The sequence below is a fragment of the Cannabis sativa genome, chromosome 2, assembly GCF_029168945.1.
Source record: "Cannabis sativa cultivar Pink pepper isolate KNU-18-1 chromosome 2, ASM2916894v1, whole genome shotgun sequence".
Classification (NCBI taxonomy): domain Eukaryota; kingdom Viridiplantae; phylum Streptophyta; class Magnoliopsida; order Rosales; family Cannabaceae; genus Cannabis; species Cannabis sativa.
Window position 1 is genome coordinate 78,315,760 of NC_083602.1, and position 23,148 is coordinate 78,338,907.

The window sequence follows — 23,148 nt, forward strand, 5'->3', positions numbered from 1 at the left end:
CTCAAAGTAGCACGAACTGTCCTAATACCCAGACACTTCATTCAATTTTCCAGTGTTTGATTTTGCCAGTGCTTCCCAACTCTCACTCAACCACATTCAGTACCCCCAGTTCAACGATCGACTGTAAGTTTCTTGCATCCTTAGATAATAACATGCTTGTATTTACTTCGTTCGTTTTACGGGATTCGCATCTAGAGGCTTCTGGGTGTGTGAGTGTTTAAGTTCTTCGAGTTCTGTTTTATGTTTACTGCATTAGTTGTAGAATCGCCATTTATCATGCCCCTGTTGTAGTTATACAGTTCTGTTTTGAGAAGGCCATGTGTTCTTCTTTTAACAGTTGCTTAGGGCATAAGATGGCTTTTCTCTTTTTTTTTTTTGCGAAACCACTTTCTGCGATTTCATTGCACCCGACACTTGTTGAGGGATTCTCTCCAGAGTTTCCCAGGTGACACGTGTCGGAGGGGCCTCTTTCCGGCGGTTAGGGGACCCCCACTCCCTTTTCTTGATTTAGGGTTTGGTATGGTACCTAGCTATTTGGGCTTTTCTTTTTCCCTTTTGTTTTTCTTAGAACACAAAATGTACGCCACGGCTCAAATCTTCAGAAGAAAAGGAAAAGTATGGCCACGGCGGAGGAGGTTTCTTTGGGCCCGTCGCCCGGGAGGGGTACAAGTCCGTGTGCAGCGTGCCGGGAAGCGGCCGAGCTTCGGTCGACACGACTTGTCCTCACCGGGGAGAACATTATTAATGTGGGCGGGATCAAACCCTCTACCTCGGGGACCTTCCACATAGGCCTCCTCGTGACTCGGAGACGCCCAGATCACAACTATGACGGCTTCGGGGCTTGGAGTCGAACCCATTTGATGGCGGTGCCATGTTCCCGCTCCAAGATTACTTTGTGAATTTTCTTGTATTTGTCGGCCTTGCGCCATACCAACTTATTCCTCGAAGCTTACCTTTGCTCTCATGCTTATTCATTTTTTACACGCGGTGGGCTGAGGGTCTCCGGCCGGCGGAAATTTTATATTTTTATGAACTTGTATCGAGTCCCCAAGAAAGGGGACAAACTTAAGGATGGTTTTTATGGGTTCCGAGATCCACCACCCCTTTAACGAGGGGATGGTTCCATATAATAGGCGGACTCATGTTAAGGAGTACGCCACCGCTTTTCTTCTCGTCGGGTTCGGGGCGGTGGACCACCGGAGCTTCTCACGGAGTGGGTGCGGATCCCACCTTACCGGCGGACGCTTCCCACTCGGGGCTTTTCTTCGAAGGGCCCAAGCCTTCGCCTCTACGACCATGCCGTCTGGATGTCGGGGGCACAGTCACCACGGAGAATTGTAGGAAGGCCAAACTTATCCTTTCTCATCAATCGTGGATGACTCCAACCTCTCACGGGTCATCGTCCCAATGTGAGGGCACGGTTGCGGAGAAGGCTTTCGGGATGAGCTCATTGCTACGGCGGAGAGAAGAAGTACCAAGATTACCTCTACGGAAGGCCCGGGAGAAGGTGTATTCTAAGGCCCGAGTGCCTGCGGGAGAGGGCTTCGCGTGGGGAGTCCGGTGGTGCGAAGGAGCCAAGCCATTGGCGGGAAGTACGAGGCTAACTTTTTGACAAGATACTTCAAGAAGAGATTGGGGGTCCTTGCGGGAGGTTCGTCTTGAATATTCTTCGAGAATCGGAACTTCCCGACCTCGGCCACCTTCGGCCCCCGAACCAAACTCGGGTGCTCCCGGTGCCTAGCACTTCCCGTGCGGTGGTAAGTCTCCCTTGATAATTCGCTATGTTCCTTCGTTGATGAATATACCGGTCATAGGCCCATAGGGTTCGACGAGCGTCTTCGTAAGTTTAAGATGCGTCGACCCGGTGAGGATTATTTGAAGGAATTTTATTTTACGAACTTAGGAGATTACCTAGGTCGGTCCCGGATGGGCTCCGGCCCCTCGGGAACCTATTCCCTTAGGTCCGTCGGCTTACATAGCGTCCGGTGGTTTCGGCCCTCGGACGGTTATCTTGGAGATGATGCTTGCCCGGCATTAAAGTTCGGGACTTTGCTAGGGCCGAATTAGGAAGTTCGGGTAGGAGTCGTTTATTTGCTGCATCTTTTATAAGCGGTTCCTCACGAACTTCTAACACTTGCTTATTTTATTGGAACAGGTACCTCCATGGATGCCATCCTGGAACAGCTTGCCGGGGTTCATACTCCCGTGGCTCCTCCGACTTTCACCCCCTCTCCCCCGGCTCCTTCCTTGAAGGTTCCTTCGAGAGCTCCCAGAAACCATTGACTTAGTGGATGACGAGGAGGTGCTTCGGGAGAAGGCCAAGGAAAGGGTGGGACTTCTCGGAGGAAGCCGGCGAAGTCTTGGAGAGCCTCGAAGCCCCCTCCCGGTGGTAGCGAGAGGAGGACGAGGAGGAGCTGAAGTGGCTACGATTCGCAAGCATAAGGGCAAGATGATCGCCCGGGACGAGCCGAAGAGGCCTCGGAGGGCGACACTCTGCTCATGGCCTAGACGGCGGGGTTTCCCAGATGGAGGAAAATCACGCTCCTCCCCACATTGATCTTACCCGGGTCCAGGGGGGATGAGGTGAGCGGGAGCTTCGCATAGCCAAACACAACTATGCTATGGACGAGTACTCCGCGGGGGTATGCGAAGTGGAGGCCCTTAGGAGGATTCTGCGAGCCGAGGTTGAGGCGAGCATCAATCACCCGGACTATCATGATCCGTGGAACCTTAACCTGGACCCCTTAACGGATTGGTTCCGTCCCCTCTTAGGGCCCACTTTGGCTCCCTTTGCCGCGGAGATGACCGGTGAGTTCGCCTCTCAGCTTACACGTTGTGCGCCCAAACGGTTTGGCACTTGTGCTTCCCTGAACTCTATCTTCCAGGTCCAGGACCTCAGCCATTCTCTCATAGTGGTAAGTACTTTGCAATTTTTTGCGTTTCCTTTTTGTTGTTTGTATTTTGTTTTCTTCCTTTTGAGAAATTTTTCCTTATACCTCGTTATGGTTCGGCTTAGCTGTGTGGAGTCGCCTCTCCGGGAACATCATAAACCATGGCTTCCCTCTATCAGGCTTTGGGGATATGAACGACGTCGGGAAGGTCCTCGAGACCTCACGGCGGAGAGGCGGATCTACCGGAGGCTGGCGAGCGCCATGAGGCAGCGGCCAAGGCCAAGGAAGAGGAGGCCCACCGGAGGGAGGCTCAGGCGGAGGCCATGATCGGGACGGAGGCCCGGCGGAGAGACGGGGATGGAGGCCCATCATCGGGAGGAACTAAGGGCTCGAAGCCAGGGGCTGTCGAGAAGGCCGGGGGCGAGATCTTCGGGAGGCCGGGGAGGCTTTGGATGAAATGGCCGCCAAGGTGAGGTCTCTGGGGAGACTCACCGGTCGGATATCGAATCCAAGGCCGCTCTAGGCTGCGGAGTTGAAGGAGCTTAGGGATTACAAAGATCGGTCTACCGGGAAGGCGAGAGGCCGAGCTCCTTTCTCCTGTCTCCTGCGCCCGGTGCCCGAAGCGCTTTGATGATGGTGTCTACATGGCTTGGGCCACCAATGATCAAAGTATCAAGCTTACTTTTTATCCCAAACCCGAGGACATGATTGCCAAATTTCGGGAAAAGAATAAGAAGCTTGATGGTGCGCTTGAGGCACGGATTGGACCTCATCTTCCACCGCGGGCTGACTGAGCTGCCGTATTATTGACCCAGATTCTACCCGTTCTTCTTATAACTTTTTTTTTCTTTGTTTGTACATATTTGCTCCTGCCTTAGAACAATTTACATATATGCGGCAGCTTTTATTTGAAGGGGAGACAATTATATCTTAAGGCCTGTCCCCGGGCCATTTACATGTGTATGACCTACCCTTTGGGCTAGGATATTTTTTTTTTCTTATATATATGCGATCTTTATTTGTCACACTTAGGTATTTTAACCTGTCCTTTGGCTCAGGGTTTTGATACTTACGCTCTTTATTTTTGCGCATATTTTTTGACCTGCCCTTTGGGTCAGGATATTTTACTTAGATTGACCTGCCCTTTGGGTCAGGATATTTTACTTAGTTTGACCTGCCCTTTGGGTCAGGATATTTTACTTAGTTTGTTTTTTGTTTGTCCGTGCGGTATACCCTAGTACCCCCCTGAGTGGCATAGAAACTTTGTTTTTAAGGCACTCAGTTTTATTTAATATAGAGGAGGCACACATTTGGACGGTACAAACCCTTTGAACAAAATCTAAGTTTAATTCGCTATTGGTAATATTTTCTGAGGTGGTCGGCATTCCAGGCTCTTGGGACAGTAGTTCCGTCCATTCTTTTCAGTTTGTAAGTGCCAGAACTGATTTCGTCCTCGATTTCATATGGTCCTTCCCAATTTGGTCCAAGTTCCCCCACTCCGGGTTCTTGGGTGGCTGGGAAAACCCTTCTTAGGACCATATCTCCAATAGCGAATTTTCTATTTTTAACCTTTGAGTTAAAATACTTGGTCACCTTCTTTTGATAAGCAGCCATCCGTATTTGGGACTCATCCCGGAGTTCTTCGACTTGATCCAGAGCCTTTTGGAGCGGGGCACAGTTGGTGGCGGATCATAAGTCGTCCTCTGTGGGATGGGAATAGTGTTTCCCATAGGGACCATTGCTTCTGGCAACCGTACGCCATTGAGAACGGCGAGTGACGGTTGTGGTTACGGGGGTCGTCCGTAGGCCCACAATACCCTTGGCAATTCTTCGGCCGAGTTATTTTTACGGGGCCCGGCGGCTTCTTTTTCAAGGTGACCCTTAGGATTTTATTATTTGCTTAGCTGGGTTTGTTTGAGGCGGGCTACCATGCATGGAGAAGCTTTTTACCACTCAGGTGTTGGTTGCAAAAGTCGGATGAAATTCCTCGCAATCAAATTGCTTTCCATTGTACGAGACTATCTTGTGAGGCAAGCCGTATCGACACACTATGTTTTTGATAACAAAGTCCAACGCCTTCTTGGAGTTATTGTCTTCATAGGCTTAGCCTCTCTGTCCACTTGGTGAAGTAGTCCACGCTACTATTGCATACTTTACCCCTCCTTTTCCCGTAGGTAGAGACCGATGAGATCTATTCCCCCGGAATACCGCGAAGGGCCGGGGGGCTGGTCATCAAAGTGATCTCATTTGGAGGAGCTCTCGGTATGTTCGCGTACCTTTGGCACGAGTCACACTTTTGGACATAGTCTATACAATCTTTTTTCATTGTTGGCCGAAGTACCCCTGCCTCAATATTTTCTTTGAGAGAGTGGGCCTCTCCCGTATGATCTCCACGGAACCACTTCATGGACCTCCGGCATGATTTGTCTAGCTTCGGGGTCAGATACACACCTTAAATAAGGCATGCGAGTCCTCTCGGTAGAGAATTTGATCCATCATTACATAACGATGAACGATGCTTTGAATCTTTCGAGGCAGTGCCCTCTCTTGGGGCAACTCACACTGGTTATGTACTTTATGATGGGGACCATCCGGCTGGGTTCTTGCCCAACCGTTTGTGTGGTCTCTTTTATTTTGATGCTTGGCTCTGCCAAGCGTTCCCTTGGTACTACCCCCGGCTCTTCGATTTCGGCATCCAGGGGCTAACTTAGCCGGACGGTCCGCGTGAGCGTTCTTTTCTCGGGGGATTCTTTCTATTTTATAGTCGTGAATTCGTGGAGTAGTTCTCGGACTATTGTTACGTACGCGGCCATCCTTTCGCTAGCGAGTTTGGTATTCTCACGGAAACTTGGTTTACGACCAGTGAGAATGTTGTAGACTTCCACCCTCTTGGCTCCTACGGCTTTAGCCAATTTTAGCCATTGCTATCGGGGCCTCATATTCGGCTTCATTATTCGAAGGCTGTGAAGTTGAATCGGAGTCTTTGCACGGAGCCGCAATCCGGTAGGTGATATCATAGCCACTCGGCTCTGAGCCGTTCTCATTAGAAGCTCCATCTACAAATACTCTCCAAGTGGGGATGGGTGGCTCGGTGTATTGGGCATCGCCTCGGCTTCATTACATTCGGTGATGAAGTCGCCAAGGCTTGGCCTTTTATGGAAATCGGGGCACGTAATGTAAGTCGGGGCGGACTCGGCTCCATTGCCCACTTGAGGAGCCTTCGGATGCTTCGGGCTTACGGAGAACTTGCCGAGTGGATGATTGGTCAAGATTACGACGGATGGGCTTGGAAGTATGGTCTCAACTTCCTTGATGCCATCGGGAGGCGAATACTAATTTTTCAATAACGGGTACCTTGTCTCGGCCCCTACCATGCGCTTACTAACATAGTACACGGGGTGCTGAATTTTTCTTCCTCCTGGGACCGGTGCGACGCGACCGCATGCTCGGAGACGGCCAAGTAAAGGAACAAGTCTTCTCCAAGGACGGGTTTTGATAGGATAGGAGGTTTGGCCATGTGGTCTTTTAACCTTTTGAATGCCTCCTCGCATTCATCTGTCCATTCAAACTTTTGGCATTTCTTCAGTATGTTGAAGAAGGGTATGCACTTGTTCGTGGACCGTGAGATAAAGCGGCTTAGTGCGGCTACCTTTCAGGTCAAACTGCACGTCCTTATGTTTCTTGGGGGATGGCATGTCCGGGAGAGCTTGAATTTTCTCGGGTTCGCCTCGATCCCCCTTTGGGCGACTATGAAGCCCGGGGAATTTTCTAGATTTGACCCCAGAAGGTGCATTTTTCGGATTGAGCTTCATGCCGTATCTCGGACGACTTCGAAACATTCCTCTAAGTCGTTTGCATGGCTGTTGCATGCTTTGGATTTGACGAGCATGTCGTCTACATATACTTCCATGTTTCGTCCCCGGGAGGCTTTTAAACATCCAGGTTAACCATTGTTTGATAGGTTGCTCCGGCGTTTTTCGGTCGAAAGGCATGACTAGGTAACGGTATACCCCCTTATCGGTCACGGAAGCTAGTGCACTCTACAGTCGTATGCATTTTTATTTGGTTGTACCCAAGCATAGGCATCCATGAAAGATGGCGACTTAAATCCGGACGTGGCGTCTACCATACGGTCGATCCTAGGCGGCGGAAAGCGATCCTTTGGGCGAGGCTTTGTTTAGATGCGTGAAATCTATGCAAACCCGCCGGAGTCCCGTTCGGCTTGGGCACCGGGGACCAGGATTGGCCGGCCATTCGGATAGTAAACATTGCGGATCATGTCATTGGAGAAAAGTTTATCCACCTCTTTCTCTAAGGCCTCGGCTTTCACTTGAGTCGGCGGGCGCCTCTTTTGCGTACGGGGGGCATGTCCGGATTGACATTGAGTACATGGGTGATGACATGAGGGCTGATGCGGTCATGTCTTCTTGGCGCCATGCGAAAATGTCGATGGCGCCCTTCGTGTTTTTATTATTTTATCTTTTTCCTCAGGATCCGAGGGCTTCTACTATCCAGAGTGCTTTTAGTGGAGTCGTCGTCGCACCTTGGTATTTCTTCGACGTCCTCCATTTGTTCTACGACCCTTTCGGACCCTATGCGAGGATCCAACTCGTCTTCTTCGCCTTCTCTATCTCGGGGGGCCCGGACCATGAGTGCGGCAAGTGGGTGGCAATATTATAGCAACGTCTTCCGGCCTCTCCTTGATTCCCCCTCACTTGTTCGACTCGGCTTCACAGGTAGGGAATTTTAGGCATAGATGTCGGATTGAGGTTATTGCACCAAAGTCGACGAGGGCGGTGGGCCTAAGATTGCGTTGTGAGGTTTGTTGGACGAGTCTACCACCACGAAAAGGTGCAATACTTGAATGTGCTTTGGGGGGTATCGGGGCACGGGGTAGCCGGAGCACGACTTGTCCCATCGGGATTAGCGTCGTCCGTTAAACCACCGTGAGCTGCGATCCACTAGGCGAGAGGTCCGGTCGGTCAACCACATCGCGGTGAAGGCTTCTTTGAAGAGCAAGTTCACGGAATTCCGTTGTCAATCGGGACCACGGCCACCACCTTATTTGCGATGGGGGTCTGTGACCCGGCGGGTCGTGATGAGGAAACGCACGCCTTGGCGTCTTCTTCGTGAACGTTATGGGTTGGTCCATTAGCCGAGGCCTTTTGAGCGGGAGTTGAGTGACCTCCCACACCTCAACTTGTGTCTTGTGGCCTCGGCATATCTCTTTCGCTCCTTGCGAGTGTTTCCTCCGATATGGGGACCTCTCGGAGATCATGGCTACCGTCCATTAGGCGGGGCGGTAGTCGGGTATATCTTTGGGCGTCACTGCGGGGAGCTTGGTGGAGGCAATACTCTGCTGTACCCACAGTGTTCCGGAAGCATACCCCCGCCACCTGCCCGTGGATTAAGGTGGGGCAACCTATTTTTGATCAACTCATAGAGGTGGCCCAAACGGATCAAATTCTCAATCTCGTCTTTGAGATTTTTACACTCATTGGTCTTGTGACCAATGTCGTTGTGGTACTCGCACCTTTTACTCGGATCTCTCCGGAGGCCCCGTCTTTGTACAATGTTGTGGCCTCGGTAGTGCGTATTACGCCTTGCGGCAAAATATACACGTTCACGAGAGTCCGTGAGCTACGTATGCTTGGGTGTATTGGGGTGTGTACCCCTTCTTTTGGCGCTTCTCTCCGTTCGGGTGCGCCTTTGGAAGACCTTTTGCTCCTCGAGCCCCGGGTAGGGCACAGTAAGCTAGCGGTCGGGGCGGCTGTGAAGGGTCAGTCCATTCACCCCGGACGGGTTGCGTAATGGGAAGATGCGGGGCCAAAGCTTGGCCACAGGCAGCCACGGGAGTAGCGGCCCATGCCACTTACGGAGGGGGTCGCGGTCGGGACGGTGCCGAGGCGATACTCTCGCATGTATCCGCTATCCGGTGGGATAATAGCCTCCGTAAGCCACGATGCGGGCTTCCGGGGTTAATATATTTTTGGACTCGCTTCGGAAGTCTGAAGGCTAGCGGCGCCTTCTTGCGATGGTCGTTCCGGAAGGGAGTCCCGGTGCGGTTCACCCGCGGAAGCGCGGTTGTCCGTCGTCGACCTTCTTGGTCTTCGAGGCTTCCTCTCGGAACCTCTTGATGTAATTCTTCAAGGTCTCGGTGGGCGGTTGCTTGATGTTTGTCAAGGCACTAACCTCCAAGTTGACCTTCTGGCGAGGACAAGCTGTCTCCCGGAAGTTGGTTTGGAGTTTGTTCCCGACAACCCACCGATCTGGTTCCAATTTCTTGAACCATTCCTCTGCTTCGTCCGCTCGGAGTGAGGGGAAGCATAAGCATTTGGCGTCATTGCGACCCGCATGGCTGTCATGACCGGTTGAGCCGTGACAAGTGATCAGAGGGTCGGAGTTCCCGGTATATGCTTGCCATTTCGGGCATTTTGAAGTTTTTAGGGAGCTCGCCTCCAGATATGTTTGGCACAAGGCTCCCGATCTCTCCTTTGTACGAGTCGGAGTCATCTCCCGCACGCCTCACGGGAGACTCGAGCAATATCTTTTCGAAGTATGGCAAGTTCGCCATAATCCCTTCGTTCTGATGCAGGAGACTACGGCAGCTGTATCTTTTTTGGTCGAGGTGATCCGGAGGTCACCTTGATTCCCATTGATTTGATTTCTCGGATCAATGGGTGGACATCTCTGTCCTCTTCTTCCTCTACCCCACAGTTCTGGTGCACGGAAACGCTTTTCCGGTCCCCTCGATCTGAGGGCCAAGACTCCCTGCTTTGGGGCTTGCCCCCTCTGGCGGACCTTTCCACTTTAGGGAAATCCGAGGGCGGACCTTTCGCGGATCACGCACCTTTTTCTTTCGACCGGGGGCGAAGTAGGGTTTTTTGTTTGGTTTTCCTCGGCGGGGGTGCCGTATAGGGCTAGGTTCCCAGGCCTTTCTTCTGTCAGGAATTAGGCGAAGACGTTGCGGCTCCGTCGAGTCCGGCGGCCATCGCCTTGGGATGCACGTGAATACCGGTACACTCCATGTCTTTCTGCATGGCTAGCATCACTTCTGTATTTTTGATTTTGCGCTTTCGAGCTTCGATCTCGAACTTCATGATTGATAGCTTTTTGTCTAAGGAGCACCGGCTCGAGTAGCTTCCTCCGTCGTAGGCATACTCGTCGAGGTGTTCCTCGTAGTTTTCATCGGGAACTATTTCTTCTTCTTCTTCCTCGGACTCCTCTCGCCGCGAGGCTACATCTTCCTCATTGGGCTCTTGAGCGTCTTCTAGAGGGCGAGGATGACGTGTAGCTCTTGTCTCCACCATTGTTGTGAAGTTAAATGCTTGTTGTGAAGCAGCTTTCCTCAGCTCTCAATGAAAGCACCAAAATGTTGACCGAGGTTTTCGGCAACTATTAAAATATAATTATAATAAGGAGGTAAGAAAGTGAGATGAAGACTTTTTACGTGGTTGGGGCGTTAATGAGCCTTAGTCCACGAGCCACTGCTATTAATGGATGTATTTAATACAGATTCTACACTTGAGAGAATGTTTTTCTCTTAAATACAGAGAATGTTCTTGGTGAGTTTGTTCTCTTCTTGCTCTTTTGCAACCAAGATTCTCGACCCCATTAAATGAGCTTCGAGGGGGTATTTATAGTGTTTTGGTGGGGTAATCCCTAGAATTGTTCTTACACATGTGTCTGTAAGTATCCATAAAGTTGGGCATTTCCGATGAATATACCATGGGTGATGCATGGTCAAATCCCTAGGTGCTGTAGGGTTTTTATGGAGAATGTCCTTTTTGTCTTATGATTGACGTGACTCTTCGCGAGTAGCGGGTCGCTAGACTTAAATGATCATTCTTGTAGCGGCTATTTTTGTTCGGGGGTTGTCTTGATCGGACTTTATTGCGTGTTACGGTCCCAACACGCTTCCTCCCATGCAGCATTAAATGCGACTTGATTTCTCGGGAGAGACCTGACACATCCCGGAGAGCCATCATGCTATACTAGCTTCCTGGAGTACCTTGTACTCCGGGTGTCTCCTCCGGGACCCATGCTAATAGCGCTTCCTGGTGGCATAAAAAGACTTAGCAAATCTTTCCAAGTTATCTGATCCACGTGTCCCCTCTCGACTGGTCCACGTATTTTGGGCGAATTTTGGAGCAACAACAGTATAAATAATTATTTAAATAGCTATAAATAATTTTCATAAATAAACATGATTAACTGCTAATTTCCAAATTAAACTAAGCGGTCTTTACAATTTCGATTTAATTTGAATTAGTTATGATTTTTTGAAGTTTCAGAAAAAATTAGGGTCGAGCAACAGGGCCACGCGCGCGGACAGCACGCATTCAGACAAGCTGCTCGACGAGCGCCTGTCTGAACCGCCCATCCGTGCGCGAAAATGCTGCAAACCTTCCCATGCGCCTTGTTTCCTCGCCCATTCACTCACCTTGCGCGCGCGGACATGTATGCTCAGCATACTGTCCGTACAGCTCGTATTTTTTTTCGTGTTTCTTTGATTTTTCATGCTATTTCATGGATTTAACTTCCGATTTTTTGTGTAGTTTTGTATTTAGACATTTACTATTCCTATTTCAACTCTAAATATCATAATTAAATTAATTAATATTTTTTTTAATTTAATTCATGATATTAGTGTAATTTGAATTTAAAAATAGTAAATATCTATCTTTTTGCTTAATTATCTATCTTGTTTTTAAATTTGATTATATCTTATCTTATTTTTAAATTTAAGGTCAGATATTAATTTTTTAAATTAGATAATTTGACCTTATTTAAATTTAAAATAAGATAACTATAATCATGATATTTTAAATAGATGTAAGATATTTTGCTAACTTTTAAATTTTGTTATTTTATTTATTTAAATTAAATCATAAAATATGAAAAAGTTTTTTATTTATCTTTTTTAATTTTTATTTATAAAATAACATTTAATTTTTAAAAGTAGTTGGAAATGATATTTAGGTTAGTTGAAACCTAATTTTTCAAAATTGTAGGTTTAATTTTGTATATTATTTTATTATTAATTCCAAAATTATATATATATTTATTTAAAATATTTTTTAATTTTGAAATAAATATTTTTTTTATTATTTATTTAATTTTTTCGAAATTTAATTATTTAAAATTAAATAAATCCTACATCCAACTATCCAGCTAACCTTATTGCAGAAGTATGTGTTTTAGCTTGTTTGTAAGTTTTTAAAACCTATTATTGCTTGATTGCAAATAGCCATGGTTAACTTGTTGACAGATTCAATGATCTAATTTTAACTCATGGCTCCCTTGGTCAAGTAAATAATTTGTAACAGGTAAAATTTACAATCTTCTTTCATCTGTGTATGACCTAGCAACATGATAGGATCCATCCAAATTTGTACCTGTGTGAGCCTATATGTTTATTTTATTATATGGATGCATATAGTTTGTTGCTAAATAAAATGTCACACCCTGATAGATTTTATTTAGGTCCATTTAGTTTTTGAACCTATTCAATTAATAACAGTTATTCATTTTAAGGTTAAATTCCTCTCTTTTGGGCCTTGTGTGAGAGTTGGGGGCCAATAGAAGTGGGTACGACATACTGAACCCAGCTCCCCCTCACATGAACTACCCCAATTGTGAAGGCCCATTTGCCTGATTTGAATAACTGTGCTAGGTTAATTAAATTAGTTTAACCTAATAAAATTGAATTAGCAACATAATTAACTTTTAAAATATATGAAATTTATTTTCATTTTAATATTTTAAATTTAATTTTAAGGAAAACACTTTTAGTTTTAGATATTATTTCTTGACAAACTATTTGTATTTTTCTTGTATTTAATTAAATAAAGAATTTTAACTAACTAGATTCTTTCTGTAACTTATTTAATTAAATATTCCTATTTAAGTTATAAATTAGTTATTTTAACTGATTTTTCATATCTAACTTAAATTTGAATATTTTATTTAAATTTAAAATTAAGTTGAGGAATCCTAGGCATTAGTTATAAAAGATTCTTGAGATATTTTTTTAAGTTAGTTTTAAACTTAAAATGGAATATTTTTCAAATTAAGTGGTTACAACTTAATTTTTGATATTTAATTAAATTTAAATTTGAAAATATTTAAGTTCTAGATTTTTTCTATACAACTTAAATAAGATACTTTTTCAAATTTTGTTGAAAAGATACTTAGTCAAATAAGATATTTTCTAGATAGTTATTTCTAGACTACTTATTGTTTCTAATATTAAATAGGAAAATAATATACATTGTAATTAATTATTTAAATAATTAATATTGGTACAATTTTATTTAAATATATTTTTCCTAGTATTAAACTAGAAATTAATAATTAAGCTTTCTCTACACTTAATTATTTATTTCTTGAATTTAATACATTTAATTAAATTGAAAAATTAAATATCTAAGTTGATTCTCATCATGATACTTGAATATTTATTTTTCATGACACTTAATTAAACAGAAAATTATTTTTAGGTTGAAATTTAATTTTTCAACTTAAATTTAAATAATTTACAGAGCATATATTTTTTCTTTATTTTATTAATCAATTTAGAAATTGCATTTTAATTATGCAAGATGATTTTGAATTTATCTTGAAAAATAGATTAAGTTGTAAATTAATTATTTATTTTAATTAATTTTTAGACCAACTTAATTCAGTGATTTTTTTCATTTATTGATTAATTTAAAATAAATGAATTAAAATATATTATTAGAAATTGAATTAATTAGTCAATGAAAATCTAGATAGGTGATATTTTTGCTTGAAGTATTTTTTCTAAGTATTTATTATTAAGTATTTTCGAAAATTAGTATAGTTTTATACTTTCTTTTTCAAAATACAATAAATATATTCTCATCAAAATTTATTTTAAGTTGCAAATTAATTTAAATTAATACAACTTAAATTAATTTTCTTTAATATTTATACATCAAAATTACTACTAAGATGGAAATAATTCATTTTATTTCAATCACCATCTAAGTATAATTTTATAGATATTAAATTAAATTCTTATTTAGAATTTTAATTCTAAATTCGAATTTAATTGAATATATTTTATTTAAATAATAAAGAAAATATATTTTAAAGAATGAGCTTTATTATTAAGATATTCGATCTCCATTGTTGGTTTTACATCGCGTTTGTTTTAGTGAGTAATCCTCCCTAATGGAGGAACGTTCATTAGCAATTTCGCACCGTTTAATCTCGAAAGATAAGTAGTTTGTAAGTGTTTTATATGGTATGGATCACCCTAATGGTGGCGACCATATTTGACTTGCAAAATATGAAACAATGGTATAAGCTCATAAGATAGAAAAGCCTTGACTCTCGCCTAAACGGGACAACGCTGGATTCCAATCTTGATCGAATAAAAGGTTGCTAGAATGTTTAACATTTTAGATGAGCTGACAACTCTATTCAATAGATGATAGCTTTGACTCTCGCCTAAACGGGACACTGATATCAGTTTGTTGAAAACTTTGGAAATTATTTAGGATTGTATTTTTTAGTATTTTCTCTAATCATTCCTACATGCTATGTGCTTATAATTTCTAAATTGATTTTGTGTTAAATCATTATTGATTTTTATTTATTATTTTGTAGTATCTTGTACAACCATGATGAATTCTATGTTATCACTCTTGACCGAAAATAAGCTAAATGGATCTAACTTTCCTAAATGGAATGAGAACATTAATATTGCTCTCATAGGAGAAAGTGCCTTGTTTGTGTTAACTGAGCCGTCTCCTGAAGTGCCGGGGGATAATGCATCCAAAGTTGTGAAAGAAAAGTATGAGCGTTGGCAGAAAGAAAATGACAAAGCTCTATACTTTATGCTTTCCAGCATGGTTGACACCCTTAAAACTCGGTTTTCTAAAACCGAAAAGGCTGCTGAAGTAATGACGAAGTTAACTGAGCTATTCGGTAGGGCATCTCTTCAGTCTCGCTTCGACGCGACTAAGAAGTATATCAATGCACGGATGGAACCCCATCAAAACGTGCATGATCATGTTCTCCTTATGGCAAGTTATTTCCAAGAAGCCCAGGATCATGGTGCTGAAATGGATCATACTACTCAAGTAAGCCTTATCTTGAATGGTCTGACTCCAGCATTTATGCCCTATAAATCAAATTATGTCATGAATAAGAAGGACATAGACTTTCATGAGTTAGTCAATGACCTTTAGACATATGAAAATTTGATTGGAGGACCCAAGAAGAAAGGGAGTAAGCCTCAAAATTCTGGGAATGGTAATGGGACGGTCAAACCTGAAGCAAATGTTGCCTCTGCTTCTAAACCCAAGTCGAAGAAGAAGTGGAAAAACACCAAGAAGCGTGCAAAAGCCATGAAAAACAAAAAGGCTGCTGCTTCTGGTGAAACACTCAAAGGAAAGTGTTTCTACTGCAATGAAAAAGGTCATTGGAAACCCCAGTGTCCTAAACTTTAGTGAATTATTATCCAATTGGATTATTGATTCTGGACTAACTTTGTTTATTTGTTTCTTCTTCTTATCGGCGAAGCTACTTGAACTCAAAAGAGTTGGATCGGAAGCTGGACAAAGGGTGAAGATCGTCCAAGTTGGAGATGAAGCTCATTTATCTATTTTTTGAATTAATTGTTTTAGTTTAAAGACAATTTGAAATTCAAATTTTAGTTAGGGATTTTTATCCCTGTTTTTCTCATATTGTTGCAATACTTTTTTTTTATTATTAATAAAATCTATTTTATTTTCTATTCAAACAAATTGCAATTTATGAGATTGGGCTTCATTTACTTTATCTTTAAACAACAATTACCACATTATATTTATATGTTTATATGTGTAAGTGTTTTTATTATTGATGCAAATTCTATAATATTTACAACTCTTCACAGAGTTATATTAAATAAACACTAGAAATTATTTCTATGTTTATTAATAATTGTTAATCCTAATACAATTATTAAGAATTTGTTTAATAAAAAGATCTTTTGATCTGATAGGGGTGGAGAAAAGTTAAGAAAACTATGCAGTTCAATGATCTTTTATCTCTAATGAACTCTGGATTGTATTCAACTCCACATAAACTCTATCACACTTAAAGAATCATGATATTTACAACCTTTAGGGGGGGATCATAATCTCTATATACTTAGGGGTGGAGTTTACTCCAAAATAACCTATGTCACACATATTTTCTTTCAACATGGAAGTAATATAATGACTTAGCTATTATCAATATAAATCCTTGATCTTGATTGTATGTTCCAATTCGTTTTACTGTTGTAGTAAAAGTTTGATACCTATAAAGTTCTTTGATAATGTTTCACACTACCTTAATTGAGTCGGAGAATTTTAAAATTCTTTACCCATCTTCATTTAGGTTGACACTTGTGATGGGAACTTAAGAACACTACTGAAAAGTAAATCTAACCATTCATGTGGATAGATATAACTTATCAGAATTATGAGAATAAGATACAAGAACTCTAGTTCAGTCTATTCGAATGACTTGAACTATGAATTCTTAATCCTCATAAAATTTTATGGTATCTTAATTTTGATTACTTAATCTCTGGCATGTATTTTTCACTTCAAATACTAATCTGCTAAGTTGATGACTTAGTCTTAACTTAAAGTTTCAGACTGATACAAAAGTCACAACTAGATAACTCTCCAAACAATAAAGAGGTTAAATGCATTATTTAACCAGACATCTGCTATTGAGTGGGAGCTATCTAAGATGTAATTATTACGAAAATTCTGTTTATTACGCAAGTGTACGTATCAAGTAGTATCTCACGCAAGTGAGGTCGAACCACAGGGATTTGGATTAAGTACTACTAAACTATACTTATGATTCTATTTGGTAAAATAATAAGTTGCAATTTTAAAAGTAAATAACTCAGAAATTAAAGAGAAAATAAACGAAGATTAATCAAGATGAGAGATTAGGGAGGTGAATCCTATTGATAAGCTACCTATGTCAATACCTAATTGCTATCCTTATCTCAATGTGAAAGACAGATTATAAATTAACCTAACTTTTTTCAGATCTTTTAGGTTCTAAATAATATGTTCTCTAATTAACTTCTTAATTAGATCAACACAAAATCAGCATTAAGCAATAATCTATTAGTCACTAAGGCTATGTAAATACTTTCGTTTTACATCAAAACCTAGACTATCCAATTTTAGCATTCCCAATTCTCACTTTTCAGATTTCGAATTAGGATCATAGAACATGTAAAAGGTGATCAAGCTTGCACATGAAATTAAACACAAATAAAGATAGTATTCACACATAAGATGAAGGAATGGCAATTATTTATTAACTAGGCATAAACTTAAACAACAATCATCATCCTCCCTTATTGGGAAATTTAGTTCATAATAACTCTAAAAACATCCATGATTAATTCAGAAATAAAAACAAACATAAAGAAGAATAAAAAGGGTAAAAGAAAGAAACTAGAAGGTGGTATCGCTCCGGGTCTTCAAGATAGCTTCCTCTCCACTTGCCTCCACTATTAGGTCTGTTTTTGCTTAGTTCTGACCTTCAATGTCGTATTCCTTATATAGGGATGAGTGGTGAGCCTCCAATTGAGTGAAAAATCAAAATTAGGTCAAATCTGCGATTTCCGTACCTAGTCGCGACTAGCATTTAAGCTGGTCGCGACTACAGGCAAAACTCAAAAAACCGAGTTTCTGCCAAACTCACGAAGTCGCGACCAGGGTCGCGACCAGGAAAAAGGGTCGTGACCTGGCTCTCTGGAGGTCGCGACTACTGATGCTTCTGGAACCGAATTTTCCAATTTTTTCCAAGTTTGTCCCAGTTTTTCGCCATTTGACTGAATTCGAACTTTAACACCCCGGGAACCTGAAATAATGAAAATCAAGCGTAAAACTGCTCCAAAAGACACCAATAGACGAGATAATGCTAACTTTAAAGACCCGAAATATAGGTTAATTATAACCTAACAAAATCCCCCAAACTAGATTCTTACTCGCCCCCGAGTAAGATAAAAAAAACTAACTACGCTATCAGATAATCCCTACGCTGCTGACTCATGCTCTGTTTTCTTCCTTGCATAAACTAGAATTTTGATTCTACTAACTCTAACAATTAACTCGGATGCTCAATTAATAACACTATGTACAACTGCAACAATCTACTCAAATATGAAACATCGTTATAAAAGTTTTACTCTTTCCATTAGTTCCACAGCCCGATAACTCATAAGCTTGCATGTTTACCTTTCTCCACTAATGTTGACAGTATTCTTTGGAATCATTAGGTCTTTTCAAGGCTTAGGTAATATGGCTCAGATATTCAGGGATAGGTAAGAGACAATTTTGGCTCAAGATATCATAAGCACACAAACAAAACCCCGAAGCTTTTTACTTTTCTTTTTCTAAAACCGCATACTGTTCCCAAGTTTACCAAGATTGAGAGAAGATATATTTCTTTATTTTCCAACATTACTGAAATCATATTCTTTACTTCTTTTTTTTTCTCAATGCTTTGTTTTTTTTCTTTTTTTTTTCAGTGACATTGAATTACACAATTTTTTTTTCTCTTCTTTCATCTCAATCTTACACAAATTTTTCTCCCTTTCACTATTTCGTCACACTAAATGTTTCTTTTCCCCCAAACTAATCATATAGCTTATGATATCATGGATAATCATGGTGAGAATAAAAATTAATAGTGTGGTTGCAAAATTTCAAATCAGTGGGTGAAAACACAACAGGTTAAGGCTCAAAAGGGTAACTAGGGATACATTATGGTAGGCTTGAAAGGCTCAAACTATCCAACAAATGCCTAAGTCATATTCCAATTGAACACTATCAAGGATTTCGCCTCAAAAGAATAAACATGCAAGTTCTAAGCTATCCTGTCAATCTTACCACAAACCATAGTAAAACAGTTATAACAATTTTCACAAATTGAGTATTTGTAGAAAAACACAGGTTTCTAAGCATCCAAACTAATCCAAAGAGTTAAAAAATCAAGCACACAGTTATTTTACAGTTTCAGATCACATCACACTAATCAGCAGTATACAACTATCATCAAGCTTATTGCCATTCCTTAACTAAAACAAAAAACTAAAACATAAAATTAAAATGCAGAAATTAAAGTGCAGAATTTAAAATTTTTAAGCCTCTCCCCCCAAACTAAATATTACATTGTCCCCAATGTATACAGTAATATGCAGAGAGAAGAAACTTACCTGAGACCCTTTCAGAAAGGGTTGGGTGGTGGCGGCTGGTCATAGGGATAGAACCGAGGAGGTTGTGCCAAGTAGTTCGGGTCATCAATCCCAATGTTCATTCTGTTGATGAGAGAGTTGAGTTGCTGAACTTGTCCCTCATCATAGATACTCCTCTGCACCATGTATTGTTGCATGTGGTTGTTCTGCTGAATTATGTAACTCAGCTGTGCATGAGTGTATTGTGTTGTAGGATCGATGGGCCCAGGCAATTGTAGTGGTTGCTCCTCTTCTTCTTCTTCAACACTAGGCTCACGTTGCCGCCTACGCCCTTGCGGTGCATCAGGTGGTGGCTGACCATAGGGGTGTGGCTCTTTCAGCCTGTTGACAAAGGCGATGTCCATCTTGCGAAGTGGCAACACCGTGTTGTCAAACTCTAACTGGGGAACTTCATATGCCCCGCAGAGTTCTGTGATAACTCCCGCCAAACCGAAACCACCTCCCGTGGCTCCTTGCACGATTTGGTCAATGCTTTGCCTTATGACTTGTCCAATGTTAATGTTGTACCCCTTCATTATGGCGTACACATATTTTAGGCGATCCATTTGGACATCGGAAAAATGCTTGTTGGGCACTAACCGAGCACTCACAAAGTACAGCCATGTTTTTGCCACCGGGTTCAGCTCACACCGGTATAGAATATTGGGCGACCCCTCGGTACCATCATTGTCATGGAACCTCAACCCAGGAAATCCCACTGTCTCCGCGACATCCACCATATCAAACTGCTCTTCCTCCTCAATAATTCAGAGGCGTTGTTCCTCCCTAGTGTAATCTGGGACAGAGAACATCACATTGAATGCGTCAGCAGTGGCGGGAACTTTCTTTCCACGAACCTTCACTTCCCCATTCCGGCGGTCGGGCCAATTCGCAAGGAATTCACAGGCCATAGTAACATTAGCCCGACCCCGAGTATCCACAAAGCTTCCCCACTTCATTCTCTCAATTTGCGCTCTGATCGTTTCAAACCGAGGTTGGCGCCTCAATGGATTTTCCGGGAATTCAATACCCCGATCTTCAATATAAGCTCTATTCTTCAACCTTACGAAGCGATTGTGAGCCTCGATACTGCCAAAGCGGGTTCTATCAAAACCCGTTGGTGGTGGGTTTGAAGACGAACCTTCCTCAACATTCCTAGTCCTCTTTGGTGCCATTTTTTTCTTTTTTTTAAAAAAAAAAATTTTTTTCGATTTTTTTTTTTTTCTGAAACTTTTTTTTTTTTTCTAAAACTTTTTTTTTTCTAAGAAAATTTGGGCAGCACCTCCCCTTAAATTTTCTCTATCCAAAAAATAAAAATTCACTCAAACAATATTCCCAAACACTCAATACCACAATACAATAATAACAAACCCAATATCATCAATATTTTTGCACCACACACATTTATATCACTCAAAATCTAAAAGTAATTAATCAAATTCTTGAAAGAATGAAGAAAGTGATACTTACAAACCCGAAAAAGCTTTACTCCACCTCCATTGCTGAATGTTCTTGAAAGCTTGAGGTTGAGGGTGAAAACAATGGTGATTTTTGGATTTGGGTAATTTTTTTGGTGTGGGTTTTGATGATATGTGTAGATTGTTGAGTGTAATTGGGTTTTTGATTAGATTGGGCTTAAGGAATTTGAGAAAAGATGAAAAGATTGAAGATTGGAGATGAAAAATTGAATTTTTGAGATGAAAATAGGGTAGGGTCGGCTGAGAGGATTTGAAATTTGAATTTGGTTTGTGTAGGGTTGAATGAGGGGGAAAGTGTGAATTTATAGAAATTCTGGTCAGCAAGTCGCGACTTGGCCTAAGGCTAGTCGCGACTAGCTAACGATGAAAATTCATGCCTTTCTGGAAAATCAGCAAGTCGCGACTGAGGTCGCGACTTGGGAAATAGGTCGCGACTAGGCTTAATGCTAGTCATGACTACTGGGCTTCAGGTCGATTTCTCCTTTAAAATCTTGAAAGCTTTTAAACAATCTTCTCCGAACTCAAATGGAACTCCATTTACAAGTAAGCTCGATAAAGGTTTTGAGATTTTAGAGAAGTCCTTGATAAATGTGCGGTAGAAGCCAGCATGTCCTAGGAAACTCCTCACTCCTTTTATAGAAACTGGAGGTGGCAAATTTTCTATTGTTGAGACCTTTGCCTTATCCACCTCAATTCCTGCCTTTGAAATTTTGTGCCCAAGAACAATTCCTTCTGTTACCATAAAGTGGCACTTCTCCCAGTTTAACACCAAGTTAGACTTCTCGCACCTTGTTAGTACTTTTTCCAGGTTTTCCAAACAATGATCAAAGGAAGAACCAAACACTGAGAAATCATCCATAAAAATTTCAATACAAGATTCAATCAAATCTGAAAAGATAGCCATCATACACCTTTGAAAAGTGGCAGGGGCGTTGCACAAGCCAAAGGGCATTCTTCTGAAAGCAAAGGTACCATAGGGACATGTGAAAGTAGTCTTCTCCTGATCTTCAGGTGCTATAGCTATCTGGTGGTATCCAGAATATCCATCAAGAAAACAGTAATATTCTTGCCCCGCTAATCTGTCTAGCATTTGATCAATGAAGGGCAAAGGGAAGTGATCTTTTCTTGTTGCTTTGTTGAGTTTCCTATAATCGATGCAGATCCTACAACCAGTGACTGTTCTTGTAGGAATCAACTCATTCTTTTCATTCTTGATCACCGTCATTCCACCTTTCTTCGGGACCACTTGCACCGGGCTAACCCACTTACTATCTGAAATAGGATAAGCAACTCCAGCATCCAACCACTTAACTACTTCTTTTCTGACTACTTCTTTCATGGGTGGATTGAGTCTTCGTTGAGCATCAATAGTTGGTTTGGCATTGTCTTCCATGAGAATTCGATGCATCACTGTTGAAGGACTGATTCCTTTAACATCACCTAGTGTCCAAGCGATGGCCTTGTTATGACCTCGAAGTACCCTCAAAAGTCTATCAGTTTCCACATCAGAGAGAGAAGCTGAAACAATAATAGCACGACTTTTTATCTTGACCAAAAAACTCATACCTCAAGTGACTAGGAAGCACCTTCAATTCAAGTTCTGGGGGTTTTTCAGTAGATGGCTTTAGCTCTTTTGGAACCGCTCCCAATTCCTCAAAATATCTTCTGTTCAAAGGCCCATAGGAATCAAGCCACTTCACATACCCCATGACCTCTTGTCCTTCTTGCTCCGTCAATTCATCTTCAGTTAGACTTAGTTCAAGAGGATCATCTAGCAGCTTTTTCTCACTCACCATTTCATCAATCAAGTCAATGAAGAAACAGTTATCACTTGCCTTTGGGTACGTCATAGCCTTTACTACATTAAAGACCACTTCTTCTCCTTAGACTCTCAGCTTTAATTCACCCTTCTGAACATCGATTAAGGCTTGGCCAGTTGCCAAGAATGGTCTCCCAAGAATAATTGGGACATTGCTATCTTCTTCCATATCCAAAACGATGAAGTCAGCTGGAAAGATGAACTTGTCAACCTTAACTAACACATCCTCAATGACTCCTCTAGGATGGGCTAGTGATCGGTCCGCCAATTGGAGAGTTACTGTTGTTGGCTTTGCTTCACCCAACTGCAGTCTTTTAAACACCGATAGAGGCATCAAGTTAATGCTAGCTCCCAAGTCACAAAGTGCATTTATTCCCTCAATTTTTCCTATAGTACAAGGAATAGTGAAACTCCCTGGATCTCTAAGTTTAGGAGGGAGTTTCTTCTGTAGGATGGCGCTGCACTCTTCAGTTAGAGCAACTGTCTCATAATCCTCCATCTTTCTCTTCTTTGACAGGATTTCCTTCATAAACTTCACATAACTTGGCATCTGCTCTAAAGCTTCAGCAAAAGGAATGTTAATGTGAAGTCTTTTGAACAATTCCAGGAATTTGGTGAACTGCTTGTCTAAGCTTGACTTTCTAAGCCTTTGAGGGTATGGTATTTTTACATGGTGATCACTATTAGTTG

The 23,148-nt window shown here is 41.8% G+C and overlaps 1 protein-coding gene across 1 annotated transcript; it reads right to left on the minus strand.

The window, feature by feature from the left end:
* Positions 1-21,105: 21,105 nt before the first annotated feature.
* Positions 21,106-22,435, minus strand: LOC133034533 (uncharacterized). Its single transcript, XM_061109635.1, has 4 exons — positions 22,206-22,435; positions 21,901-22,129; positions 21,612-21,663; positions 21,106-21,482 (listed from the first exon to the last, which is right to left on the minus strand). The coding sequence occupies exons 1-4, from the start codon at positions 22,433-22,435 to the stop codon at positions 21,106-21,108; spliced, it is 888 nt and encodes a 295-aa protein (XP_060965618.1).
* Positions 22,436-23,148: the final 713 nt, after the last annotated feature.